Source organism: Podarcis tiliguerta (assembly GCF_965153285.1).
Source record: "Podarcis tiliguerta genome assembly, chromosome: 16".
Lineage (NCBI taxonomy): Eukaryota > Metazoa > Chordata > Lepidosauria > Squamata > Lacertidae > Podarcis > Podarcis tiliguerta.
In genome coordinates this window covers 19275064-19288914 of record NC_139549.1, presented here as the reverse complement: position 1 = coordinate 19288914, position 13851 = coordinate 19275064, and the positions used below count along the sequence as shown (strand labels likewise).

General features: G+C 48.4%; 1 protein-coding gene across 5 annotated transcripts in view; it reads left to right on the top strand.

Annotated features, from left to right (window-relative positions):
• The first annotated feature begins 3164 nt into the window (after positions 1-3164).
• Positions 3165-13851, top strand: part of EHBP1L1 (EH domain binding protein 1 like 1) — a 42209-nt gene continuing 31522 nt past the window's right edge. For 2 of the 5 annotated variants that reach the window (XM_083417260.1, XM_083417259.1), the window contains exon 1: positions 3173-3652. In XM_083417260.1, the coding sequence (XP_083273386.1) occupies positions 3549-3652 (104 nt within the window). In that variant the 5' untranslated portion in view covers positions 3173-3548. Of the gene's footprint in view, positions 3653-11576; positions 11891-13851 lie in introns of those variants that run through there. The other 3 variants (XM_083417262.1, XM_083417263.1, XM_083417261.1) reach the window with 3 other exon arrangements.

Here is a 13851-nt window from a genome sequence, read left to right as displayed (position 1 = left end):
ACCGTGGGGAACCGCGCTAAAAACCGGAAAAGACGCTCTGACAGCACATTGTTATTTTGGCGTGATGTCATGGACAAAGGACCTGGGTGGATTCACACAAATTCCTCCTGAGTCATGAAGTTTGCTTGTGTGGGCTTGGACAAGCCACTGTTTCTCAGCGTAGCCTACCTTGCAGAATTGTTGTGAAGTAAACAACAAGACAATCCCATACAGGCCCTCTGAATTTGTTAGAGGAAAGGTGTGGTGCAAATATGATAAATAATAAGTGCCTTCCTGTTCACAGCTACCCCATAAGTGCCAGTGGCCCATTTGGTCTGGCATCCTGTTTGCAAAGGGCCAGCCAGACGCCTGTGGGAAGCCGCATGACGGAGTGAGCTCCCGTTGCTCTGTCCCAGCTCCTGCCAACCTAGCAGAAAGCATACCAGTGCAAGTAGATAAATAGGTACCGCTGCGGTGGGCAGGAAAATGGCATTTCCATGCACTCTGGCACTCATCACGGTCTCCTGTTGCGCCAGAAGCAGTTTAGTCATGCTGGCCACATTGCCCAGAAAGCCGTCCGTGGACAAACGCTGGCTCCCTAGAAAGCAGAGATGAGCGCCGCACCCCATAGTCAAATTCAGCTGGGCTTAACCATCCAGGGGTCATTTACCTTCACCTTTTACCTTCAGAGGCATGCTGCCTCCAGCAGTGGAGGTAGGACAAAGTCATAATGAATAGCAGATTTGATAACCTTAGAGACCTTCCAAGTGCCCCTATTTTCCAGGGACAGTCACGGTTTTACAGAAGCCATCACAGTTTCTGATTTGATCCTGGAATGTCCTGCTTTTCCTTAGGACGTCCCTATTTTCATCGTAGAAATGTTGGAGGGTATGGAGTTATGAGACCCCCCGAGCAAATGTACAGTAAGCTAGTTTCCTACACACAATCACACAACCTTCTCTGCCCTCCATCTAGGCAAGCAAGAGGCATGATTGGAGTTCAGGGACATGTAAGACAGGCAAAAACTCTAAAGGTACAAAGCCAGGGAAGTCTGAGGACTTGGGAGAGTCAGAAGGCCTCATGGAAAGGCATGGAGGACCACATTTGGGCCTGAGGTTCCCCACCACTGAATTGCAGATTTTAACACACGCACCCCAACCTTTTAAAAGTTTGCAGTTGTGCAATAGTACCTAATGTTAAAAAAGCACTTCAGTGCAAATTTAAAAACGGGCAATTTTAAAAGAGCCTGCTCAGGTGCATTGCTACTCCCCCTCCATTATTATTATGGCAAACCACTAGTGTGGGTGGAACCATAACAGGATATGCACAAACACACACACACATCCCAACGTGAAAAGTCACTTGCAGTTCTGTGTTGCTTACAGTGGTAGAGCTCTGATTGCGTGGGGATAGGTGAGCACCCCGTTTTAAGCCACCCATTCTTTTGAAGGGTGTTGCATTATTTAGGCTATTACACGAGCCTCATCCCTCCCACTTGCCCTTCCGGAGCCTCTGGGACAGATTCTGTCCCTCGGTTGCTAAATTTGGGGTTGGTGAATTTCCATGACGAACCCGTCCCACCCAGGATGATGCCAGGATCAGTTTGGGATCAGTTTACGGGGTGCTTATTTATACCCTCTGAGCCAGAAGGCAAATATGTAAGAAGCCAAAGAAGCAGAGGGGAGGGGGGGAGAGAGAAGGAAGGAAGGGATAGAGGGAGAGATGGCAGGCGAGGAAGGGAAGGAGGGAGGGCTGAGGAGTGTGATGAAAGCTCAGAATTTGAGGTGAAAGATTCAGAGACCTGGAATTTGGGGCCTGAAGCTGGCAACAAAACTTCAGAGCATGTCTGCTTGGGAAGTTCCTTACTTTGTTTTTGTTATTTAAAAAACCAACCTGTTATACATTCTGGCTTGCAATATGGTGAGGAAGGGGTGGGTATTATTATTCCCATTCCCTCTCCAAACCCTCCAGGGAACGCCTGTGGGTGGCAGTGAGAATGTTACTGCTTATTAATTAATGCCATTGATAGCCTGTTTTCCCTTCAAATAGCTCAAGGGGGCGCACACAGCCCCCTCTCATTTTATCCACACAGCAACCCTGTGAGGTAGGTTAGATTTGGGTGGGTGGGTGGGTGTGAAAGTGACTAGCACGACCCAAGGTCATCTATCTATCATCTGCTGTGGAAAAGCAGCCCCAGCGGTGGGGAGAAAATGAATGGATGTGGCAGTGTGGTGCAGTGGTTAGGGTGTCAAGACTACTAGGACCTCGGAGACCAGGGTTCAAACCCCACCCCTCAGCCATGAAGCTCCCTGGGCAGCCTATCTCTCAGCCTAATCTACCTCACAGGGGTTTTGGGACCATACCCAAGGAAAACCGGGTAGGTCCCCCCAAGTTGCTTGAAAGAAAAGTTGGACGTAAATGTAAAAAGGTTCAAAAGCGGCCTGGAAATCAACCCTTTCAGCATGCAGCCTTCTAACCCTCGATGGGAGCGATTATTTCATGGCAAGCGAAATGCACTCTGCACATGCTCAGAAGGCACCCTTCTCTCCACTATTTACTTAGTCACATGGCCCTGGACTGTCTTTCTGTCCTTGCCAAGCAGCATTGCTGGTTTTGCTGTTGACAAAGCGGGGTTGCCAGCTGGCCAGAATTTCCTCCTCCTCCTCCTCCTGGTTAATGGCCAAAGCAGGAGAATGTAGAGCCAGGAGGAGGGGGAGAGGAATTGCTCGGTGTGGTGTCTTTTATTTATTTCCCTTTTTTATATACGGCAGTGGCTTGGGGAAGAAAAAAAAAAAGGTGGCACCCATCTGAGCAGCCGCAAACACTCTGCATGTGCCCAGAGGCACTATTTCCTAAGACAGGCTTCCTTCCTTACACTGCTGCTCGAGCCAGCAGGCAGGCGTCTTGAAGCCATTTACGAACTTTGGCCGGGGTTAGGGAAGGGAGGAAGAGGAGGCCGTCTGTTCATGGGCAGAAACAACTCGGCGGAGGTTGGAACTTTTTATATGGCCAAAACGACGGAGCGCAAGCCCGAGGCCCAGAGGGAGCCCGTCTGAGGGTCTCTTTGCAGACACGCAGCCCCGATGCCCCGGGGTGGGTGCGGGTGCTGTAGCTGCCGTCAGCTGTCGCTCGCTCCCTTCTCTGCCTCGCTGCTGCTTCTCCCTCCCGCGCTCCGCCCTCTCCGTCTGAAGATCACACCCACAGCCCGTTTGCCAGCGGCGGACGGAGACCGGGCTCCCCCCCCCCCCGCTCTCTCTTCCTCTCCCCGCTTCGATGTCTGTAACTTTCTCGCTCTGCACCAACTTCCTCCCGGCCAGGTTTCCGCGGGCTGCGAGCCAGACATTCAGACGGCAACGGCAGGAGCAGCAGCAGGAGAAGGAGGCAGGCTCTCTGCAGGCTGTTGTGCTCGCCCCGTCGAGGCTCGGGGTCAGGAGGAGACGCAGCAGCAGCGGGTGATGGGGGCCGAGCGGAGGGGCGCCGGTGGGGTGTGAAGAAGGCGGCGGCGACCCACAGCTCTCCTCCGGGGCCGCAGCAGCGAGGCGACAGCCGCGGAAACCGACGGGGCGGCCATGAGTTCGGTGTGGAAGCGGCTCCAGCGCGTCGGCAAGCGGGCGGCCAAATTCCACTTCGTGGCCTGTTACCAGGAGCTGGTGGTGGAGTGCACCAAGAAATGGTGAGGCTGGGTGGGGCAGCGGGGCCGTGGGGTGGGGGAGAGGGAGAGACGGTGACTCAGGGTCTTGTGAGTACACGAGGAGGGTTTTTTTTGGGGGGGGGTCTGGACCCAGGAAGTGGAGAAAGGGGCGGGGAATGCACGAGCAGTGGTGAAGGGGCGGGGTAGGGTTTCACAACTGCCTTTTAAGGTAGGCCGGTGTTGCTAATAAACCCAAGGGATATAATATATTATCATCTAGAATCGTAGAGTTGTTAGGGACCACGAGGGTCATCTAGTCCAACCCCCTGCAATGCAGGAATCTTTTGACCATCTTTGGGCTCGAACCAACAACCCTGAGATTGAGTCTCATGATCTACCAACCACATTCTATTCTATTCTATTTCATACTTTGTACGCACAAGAATACGCTAAAGCCTTCGAATTATATCTTGGTATAATTTTTTGCAACGGCCCTGTGTTCATAAACCTGTATTGTAGGTGCAAAAGGTTGCGAGGGGAGGGGCAGTTTGGGGGAAGGGCTCCTTCAGGTGGGGGGCAGTGACATGCTTTGCGTTTTAAAATGTCCCAGGTTGAAACCTCGACATTGCTAGGCAGGGCTGCAAAAGAGAGTTGTCCAACACCCTGGAGAGCTGCTGCCAGTCAGTGTAGACAATACTGAGCCAAATGGACCAATATCCTGTCTTGGTACTATAAGGCATTTTCCAAGGTCCCCTGTTTAATTCTGCCTTTTCTTCACAACCATGAGAACTAGAAGCTTACTTTATCTTTTATGGGAAGACCATAGCTCAATGGTAGGGCAATGCTTGTTGTCTTTGTCTTGCTTAGTAACCTTCTACTGTAGTTCATTGCTTCTTAATTCATATTGTTTATATTATCGCTTGATAGCACTGTATTTTTACAGTTGTACGCTCCTCTGGTTTAGAAAAAAATTAAAATAAATAAGATCGTAGGACTGACTGCAATCATTTCCTGGTAAGGCTTGGAAATGTCTTCAGACCAGGAGAGCCAAAGGCCTTAATGGTATCATTAGACTCATCTAACTCTGCACTGGGATAATGAAAGTTGAAGTCCAATAACATGGCGGGGGGGGGCAAAGTTTCCCATCTCTGGTGCAGGCCTGTCTCTGCATTAAGGCAGTTTCCTGTGTTGCTTTTGCGTGCCTAAGGCTACCTAGGCTTTTCATGGCAAAGATGAGATTTGCACCAGGGGCTGCCGGTTCCTGTGCAGGCCTTTTTAACCATTTTGCATTTCACAAGTTGTGTTCTAGGTTACGGGTAGAAGCTTGTGAACCAGGAAGTGGTAAATGGAGGTGAAAGGGAATCATGTTTTTATTGATTTAACCCATTTACGATGTTGCTAGTTTCCAAGTAGTTCAGAGTGGTTTGTGACATAAAAAACAACTCTGTGCAATCATGAAAACAACAGGAGAGGCAATTTTTTTAAAAATTGCATTTAAAAGCAATCTATGTACTGAATAAGCCCACAAAATGACCCAGATTGGACAAATGCCTGTTAGAAGTGAAAGATGATTCTATGTTGAAACCCATCTGGAAAAGGTCTAGCAAATTTTGCCACAATTACAGAGCAGTCAGGGATGGAAAACCTGGAGGACGCAGGTGGCCCATCCGGTGGGGGGGATATCCTCATTCCCACCCCCCATGTAACAATTAGGTTTTCTATGTTTCAATTTTTACTCCCTTAGCTGCCTTGATTAAGCACCGTTTAGTGGAACATTGAGATGTGAATTTAACAAAGGAAGCAAATAAATAGTAACATGTATGACGTTTAGGCCTTTGTCGATGGGTGGGCTTTGCAAAACTTTCAGCTCTGGCACGTGGAATCGAACTCGGAAGCAAATGGGTAAACAATGCAACTGGTGCTGTGCAGAGCAGACCGAAATCTGTTTTTTGTCACACAGTAGCTGTAACAGGAAGACGGGGAGCTGCGCTCTGGCCCGTTGATGCTTCTGCGCTGTCTTCAAGGGCAGACCCACGCAGAGCATGTGCTGAGGCAATCCAGCTTGGAAATTGCAGCGACCATGGTGTCTTGGCATGTTGGGGGGTGGAATGAGGATGGTTGGGTGGCCACGATGCTAGGAATAAAGGTGAATTGGAAAAACGGGAAAAGAGGGAAGTGCAAGGGGCCTCAGGCTCCGGCCCACCCCCTCCTCTCTGGCCACCCACCCCCTGAGTGCTTTTGACTGGCATGAGTAATTACAGTGGTACCTTGGTTCTCAAATGCCTTGGTAACCCAAACACTGCAAACCCGGAAGTAAGTGTTCTGGTTTGTGAACTGTTTTCGGAAGCCGAACGTGCTCCGTTTTGAGTGTTATGCTTCCGTTTTGACTGCCATGCTTCTGTTTTGAGTACCACACTTCCATTTTGAGTGTTACACTGAGGTCTGTCTGTTTTTGCTATTTATTTTGCATTTTTGTGGCTCTTTTTGTTTTGTTTTCTTGACTGTGTGGAACCCAGTTCAACTACTGATTGATTGATTGATTGATTGATTGCGTTACTGCAGTACATTGTTTATTGCTTTCATTTTTTATGGACCAATGGTCTTGTTAGATAGTAAAATTCATGTTGAATTTTAGGGGTTGTTTTTAAAAGTCTGGAACGGATTAATCCGTTTTGCATTACTTTCTATGGGAAAGCGTGCCTTACTTTTGGAACGCTTTGGTTTTGGAACAGACTTCCAGAACAGATTAAGTTTGAGAACCAAGGTACCACTGTATATAACATTTAGGGAACATCTGAAGGCAGCTCTGTATAGGGAAGCTTTTTAAGGTTGAATGTTTTATCATGTTTTTATATATGCTGCTAGCCACACAGAGTCCCTGGGGCAACCCAGTCAGATGGGTGGGGTATAAATAATAAAAATTATTATTATTATTATTATTATTATTATTATTATTATTACTACCAGAATAGGTGTGTGTGGAAACCAGCCTTGTTGCACAAAAGTAAACATTAACATTCATTACTCTGCCCACTTTTGTTTCCAGTTCCGCCAAGCAATTGCATGCAGCCCCCAGGAAGGTGGCCAGAAGGGAAAAAGGACCTCTGCCCCTGTTGTAAACTGTACAAGCGGCTATGTAAAGGGTTACGGGGAGGGTGGGGCTTGGTCCAAATGCAAGGGGGCAGGTTAGAGATGATGTCACTGGAGGAGTTCCTTCCCCTGTCTCCCAAACTCAAAAGTTGGGGAGGGTGGAAGCGCAACTCCCTTGAACTCTAGGAAAATCTGGTGTCAGGGCTGGTTCAGCTGCAGATCAGACTCAGAGACGAGCAGTAAAGTTGATTCACTCTGTTGGGGAGGGCTCCCCCCCCCCACTCTCTGAGCTCTCTGCTCTGCTACATGCAAAACCCTCTGTGCCCATGGAGACAAGGGAGGAATGGAGCTGAATACAGGCTCCTGTAAATCTGTTGCAGCCTCAGCCCCTACCTCCTCCTCAGCTGCCTATCCTGTGTCTGCAGCGCTTTCTGACTCTTCTTCCCTTCTCTCACTCAAGCCTGCTGCTTGTTCAGCATCCAACCATTCTGCCTCCCCTCCATCCTCTGACCTGTCTTCCGTGTCCTACCACCACTCCCCTGGCTCTGAGCCTTCCTCTTCTGAGGCTTCCCTAGGGGGTTCTCCTGCCGGAGCCTCGCACCACTGTTCCTTGTCCAATCAGTCCCTGACATCTGGTGGTCTTTCTAGGAGGTCGGTCATCTCAACTGGGTTCCTGCTTTGCCAGTCTTGTAAAGGTGTGAGCCTGAATGGATGGGTCATTCCTGCAGTAGGAAAGCAGCCTCTTCTCTTGGGCAGCAGGTTACTGTGCCATGCCAGAGACAGCCAGAGACACGAGACACTGACATTGCTACCCTGAAAGTTTCTTTGCAGTGGTCAGGAGGGGAAAGCAGAACTGAGCCTGACCTCCTTGCTTACTTGCCTGAAGCTGATTCTTTCTCTCCACTTCACAAGGTGCTGTCTGTGCCATCCGACTGGCTAGGGCCGTCTGTCTTCCAGGTTAACTGATGTCACTTGCAAAATTCCTGCCTTGAGACTCGTGCCTGTCATTGCAGATGTTTCTGGGTTAGACGAATCCCGGGCCTGACTTGGGATAAGGCAGCTTCCTCTGTGCTGAGCTATGAGGAACTAGTGGCTGAGTTTGCATTTTCCCCTCCTCCCTCCCAGTCCCTTTTCCCTCTTGTGTTGCGTCTTTTAGATTATAAGCTTCAGGAAAGAGCATACAGTGGTACCTTGGGTTACAAACAGCTTGGGTTACAAACACTTCAGGTTACAGACTCTGCTAACCCGGAAGTAGTACCTTGGGTTAAGAACTTTACCTCAGGATGAGAAAAGAATTTGCGTGCTGGCGGTGCGGCGGCAGAGTGATGCCCCATTAGCTAAAGTGGTACCTCAGGTTAAGAACTGTTTCAGCTTAAGAACGGACCTCTGGAACGAATTAAGTTCATAACCAGAGGTACCACTGTATCTTATTACTACTGGTCTTTGTTAACTTCTCGGGAAGCCTTCTTAAACTGAAGAGCAGGGTAAAAATGCTTTAAAGAATAAAGAAACGGTTATTATTTTCAATCAGTGCTTTGTTGAGAACTAGAGGGCTGGAATCTTGCTTTAGATTCAGGGTGATAAGCAAAAGTCAGCAGCACAGCATCTGCCTATGCTTGCAAAAAGGGCCCAGGTTATAGTTCAGCTGGTAGAGCACGAGACTCTTAATCACAGGATTCGGGGTTAGAACATTGGGCAAAAGATTTCTGCATTGGAGGGGGTTGGATTAGATGATCCTTGTGGTTCCTTCCAACTCTACAATTCTATGATTCTAGCAGATGAGGTAGTCAGTAGTGGGGGAAACTTCCTTGTCTCTGGACAGCTGTCGCCAGTCACAGAAGGATGGACCAGTAGATGCACTTGGTAGAAGATAACTTCCTAAGCACTCAGCGAGCACAGACAGCGGAGCAGCATGAACACTCAGGGAAGATGCTGTTTCTCACTTGCTGAGCTGTGGGCTTTCGGGTTCCTTGGCTGGCCAGAGAGGCACCAGTTTGGGGTGCAGCTAGCATCTCCCCAAGAGAAGTCATCTGCTGGTGATATCTGTTCAAGCTTCAGGGACTTGAAAGAATCAGGACAGGCCTTTGCTTTGCACATGCTCTGAGTCACTTCTTCCTCCTCTTTTGCTTTGCATGTTCCTAGTTTGAGTCCTGACATATATGATGTGCTGGAGGTTTGTATTCAGAAAAGTGGAAGAAAGAGGAAGAAGATTAGGGCAGAAGGGGCAAGATCTGGCGTTCTGTGCTGAAATACACTAGTTTGTGCTGACAGGGGCTGATGGGAGTTGTAGTCCTAAACATCTGGATGGTACCAGGTGGGAGAAGGCTGACTTGATATAGTTACTTTTTCTTTTTTAAAGTGGTGGGGAGATGAGATGCTGGAGGTCAGGCCTACTTCTCATGTCTAGCCTCCCTACAACAAACTCCACTGGGAGAAGAGCCGGTTGCCAGACTTTGGGAGTTCTAGACAGACTGATACAGTGGAGGAGCAGGCGAAAAAGGACACACACCCCTCCCCTCATTCTGACATGGCAAAGGCCTTATAAGGGACTCGGGAAATGATAAATATTTAGTCATTGCAGAGCTAAAAATGGAAAAGGGAGGGCTGAAACTTCAGGGTGTGTGTGTGTTAGGATAACAGGAACGCTGCAAAAAATGGAAACAGGAGGGAGGGAATGTGGGTTGTCTCAGGGACCCAGCTGAGTGGGAGTGTGGAGTCTGTCCTCCCCTTGGGGGTAATCTGACTTCAGAGCTCTTGGATTCCTCTGAGCTCAAGTTATTTCCAGTACTTTTGCTGGTCCTCAGCCACACCCTCATTCCCATGACTTGGCTAGATTTTGGGGGGGGGGGGACATTCAGCCACACAGAACTTGGCTCAAACCCCAGTACTTTTCTTTCTCTTTTTAAAGCCTGACTTAAGAGTGTTTACCTTCAATTTCACTAATGGTGCCGAACTACGCACTCAGCACATGTACAGGAACACATTTTTTTGCTACTGGCCTGAGATGCTGTGTTGATTTTGGAGGCCCATCCTTGGCTCTGAATCATAGAATTTGTAGAGTTGGGAGGGAGCACCAGGGTCATCTAGTCTCACCCCCTGCAATGCAGGGATGTTTTGCCCAACGTGGGGCTCAAACCCATGGCCCTGAGATGGAGAGTCTCATGCTCTAGCTATCTCCAGAGCTCACAGGACCAAGCTCCTAGAACACCCTGCAACGTGGTGAGCTCCCGTTGCTCTGTCCCAGCTCCTGCCAACCTTGAAGTTTGAAAGCATGCCAGTGCAAGTAGATAAATAGGTACCACTGTGGTAGGAAGGTAAACGGCGTTTCCTTGCACTCTGGCTTCCATCACGGTGTTTCGTTGTGCCAGAAGAGGTTTAGTCATGCTGGCCGCATGACCCGGAAAGCTGTCTTTGGACAAACACCGACTCCCTCGGCCTGAAGGCAGCGAGATGAGCACTGCAACCCCATAGTCACCATTGACTGTCCAGGGGTCCTTGACCTTTACCTTACCTATACAGTGTAGCCTTAGTTGGGTCCTTACACACTGGTGTCTGGGGGTCAACTTGACCTCCAGCCCCTCGTTCCGAGATTAACCTTTGCCTTGAGGCCTCCTCTCATGGGGGTCTTTGCCCCTCTGGCTCTCCATTCTGGGTGAAAGTGGAGAGTCCTGCAAGGCTGTTCTGTGATGAAGAGAAGGACGCTTGGTGGGTGTATTGGGTTTCCTCACTACACCCAGATTTAACCCAGCACCTGCAGCGGATTTATGACTGCTAGCCCCCAGGGGCTAAAATTAGCCTTTGGACACTAGCCCAGAAGAATTATAGAGGATATTAAGATGAAGCTGGGCATCACTTTCATCAACAGATGTGTGTGTGTGTGTGTAGTGACTGTATGTTGTGATTGGGAAGCACAGGAGTCTGCTCTCTAATACAAGGGCAGGGGGATCTGGAGCCCTCCAGATGTTGCTGAACTTCAGCTCTCATCAGCCCCCCAGCCTGCATGGCCCATGGTCACGGAGTCATAGGAGCTGGGCTCCCAAAACATCTGGAAGGCCACAAGTCCCCCACCCCCTGCTATAGTAGGCAGTGTTAGAAATTAGGCAGGTGCTAGGCGCATTTTCGACTGGCGTGGGTCCAACTGCGACCATGTGGGAATCTCTGGATGCCATGTTGGCGACTGGGGGAAGCTAAATGTGCGGTAATGAAGAGGATCTGAAATATTTTCCTTGAAGCTTGGATTTGCTTTATTTTGAATTGCCTTATTTGATGTTTTAGCGTGTTGTAAACGGCTTTGAGATGTGTTCTTTAAAATATAAAGTCTTATAGAAATTCAATGAAAAATAACGGAAGGAGGCATCCGGGGAACATTTAGGGGACTAGCCTAGTCGCCTTAGTCCAATAACTGCATACCTCTCAGAACATGCCTCAGGATCATAGCTGTCAACTTTCAGATTTGAAAATAAGGGATCAGCAGCCTCACCTGTCCCAGGGACAGTCTACAGGATATCTAACAATCCGGGATAGCAGCGGGAAACGGTGCTGGAATAAGGGAATTTCCTGCAAAAAAAGGGAAGGTTGACAGCTATGCTCAGGATCTTCACATGTTCTTCCTGGCAAAGAGGAAGCTAGGACACCTGGGTCATTTTCAGAACCAGGGAAGGCTGTTGGGTTACACCCGGTTTGATCCTAAACTTCAGGCGGGGAGAGGAGCTGTATCTGAGGATGTGTGTGCTAAAGAGCAAAGACTCCTGATTTGATTTGAGAAATGAAGGAAAGTGTGATCAGGCCTGAAGGACAGCAGTGGGGCTGGTCTCTTTTGACACCCGTGTTGGCTGGGTGCGACCTGGCCCAGCTCCGAGGAGGATCAGAGCCGCGCCCGGTGAAGTCTGGGAAGGGGAAGATAAAGCTTCCCACCGAAATAACCTCTGTGCTGCTGAGCCAGAGTTCAAGTTACTGCCTGGCCCCAGAGCTTTCTTGGTTTCAAAAGCCCACTCCGGAAAGGAAAATGAGGAAGTCTTCCTTTCCGCTGCCCCACAGAAGCCACGGGTTCCCTTCCACATGCCAGCAAAGAAGTCATTTTCTGCCGAGAATCAGCTCAAGAAGCTGGTGTGGTCCTTGAAGCTTGTGCACCTGACAAAGTGGGCTTCAGCCCACAAAAGCTTATGCCAACTTTGGTCAGCTCTATCCCAGGTTATCAAAGGCTGACATATGCCCAACTGAAGGCTTTGTTAGCTTTTATAAGGTGCTGGTTTTGCTGCAAGAGACGAACCCTCTGTCAAATTTGAAGGCCTGAGGATGGCTAGAACAGCCCTCCTAAGCCTTCACTGGTGCTCACAGCTCAGGGCATTATAACCTTAAACACTCTCCTGGTTTTTCGATTGTGTTTTCTTCCTGTATATTTTCATGTTTCGATATGCCTTTTAGTATTGTTGCAGGCCGCCTCGAGACTTGGAAGTGGGGAGGCAACATTGAAATGTTTAAAATAAATAAATGGTGGGATATAAAGTGGCAATTAAGGCCTCAGTCCGTATTGAGACGTAGGCCGCAATCAAACCATACGTTTAAAGCAGTGTGGAGCCACTTTAAACAGTCATGGCTTCTCCCAAATAATTATTGGAGTTGTGGTTTGTTACAGTGCTGGGAATTGTCAGGAGACCCCTATTTCCCCTCACAGGGTTATAATTCATAGTTCCCTGTGAAGAATGATTGTTTGGGGGAAGCTACAACTGTTTAAAGTGGTATCATATTGCTTTAAATGTAATGTGTGGATGCGGCCTTACATTGGAACAAGTCCCAGACCCTCCCAAGTGTCCCTATTTTCCAGGGACATTTCCGGATTTATAGAAACCATCCCGGTTTCTGATTTGGTCCTGGAATGTCCCACTTTTCCTTAGGATGTCCCTATTTTCATTAGAGAAATGTTGGCGGGTATGCGACCCCCAAGCCAAGGAGATACACGCTTTAGGAGACATCTGGAGGCAGCCTTGTATAGAGAACTGTTTTAAATGTTTAATGTTTTATTAGATTTTGATATATAGTGGTACCTCGGTTTTCAAACGTAATCCGTTCCAGAAGACTGTTCAGCTTCCGAAACGTTTGAAAACCAAGGCGCAAGGGGAGAATTTCAATTTCAATGGAGAAAATAGAAAAACACACAGCGTAAGCCATTCAACTTCCAAGGTGCATTCAAAAACGGAAGCATTTACTTCCGGGTTTTTGGCATTCAAAAACTGAAACGCTCTGAGACGCTCGAGAACCGAGGTACCGCTGTATGTTGGAAGTCACCCTGAGTGGCTGGGGCAACACAGTCAAATGGGCAGAGTATAAATAATAAAACAACCACCACCACCACAACAAGTTGTTGTTGTTGTTGTTAAATAGGATGTCCCTATTTTTATCAGATAAATATTGGAGGGTATGAAGTCCCAATGAACTCAGAGGAATTTGCACAGGACTTTGTACTTTGAATGCTAACAAAAAATATTTTAGATTCAGGTAGGTAGCTGTGTTGGTCTGACGCAGTCGAAATAAAAAAATTGTCCAGTAGCACCTTAGAGATCAACTACAGTAACAGGGTATTTTTATTTACTCATTGCATTTATATGCCGCCTTTCTGCCAAGGCACCCATTAAAAAGTACTAACACACACACACACACACACACACACACACTTGACCACTTCAGTCAACGGACCTGGCACGGCTACAGATGCCACATAGTACGCCTTGTGCATTTGTAAGTACTCAATCTTTTAGTGTGGCAGCACCTAACTTGGGAACTCCCTGCCTGTTTGTATTAGGCAAGCGCCCTCACTGTAATCTTTTCAGCACCTGCTGAAAACATTTTTGTTCAGACAAGCCTACCCGGATATTTAGAAAGTTTATGCAAGTCTTAATCTGTTTTTCGTTTATTATTATTAGGAGGGAAATAGCGTAGTGGCAAAATCAGAAGTTGGGCATTGCTTGTAATGGAACTGAGGAGTAACACCACTGCCCCACACCCCATACTGGGAATGCAATAGCAGCAGTGGTGGGCTATTAAGCAGAAGAGATGACAATGTACCAAGTCATCCCCTAATACCACCAGTACATGCCTGGTTGGCCTGGGGGGGGGGGCGCATCATAGCTTCCCTTTTCTCCTGAAACCAACTT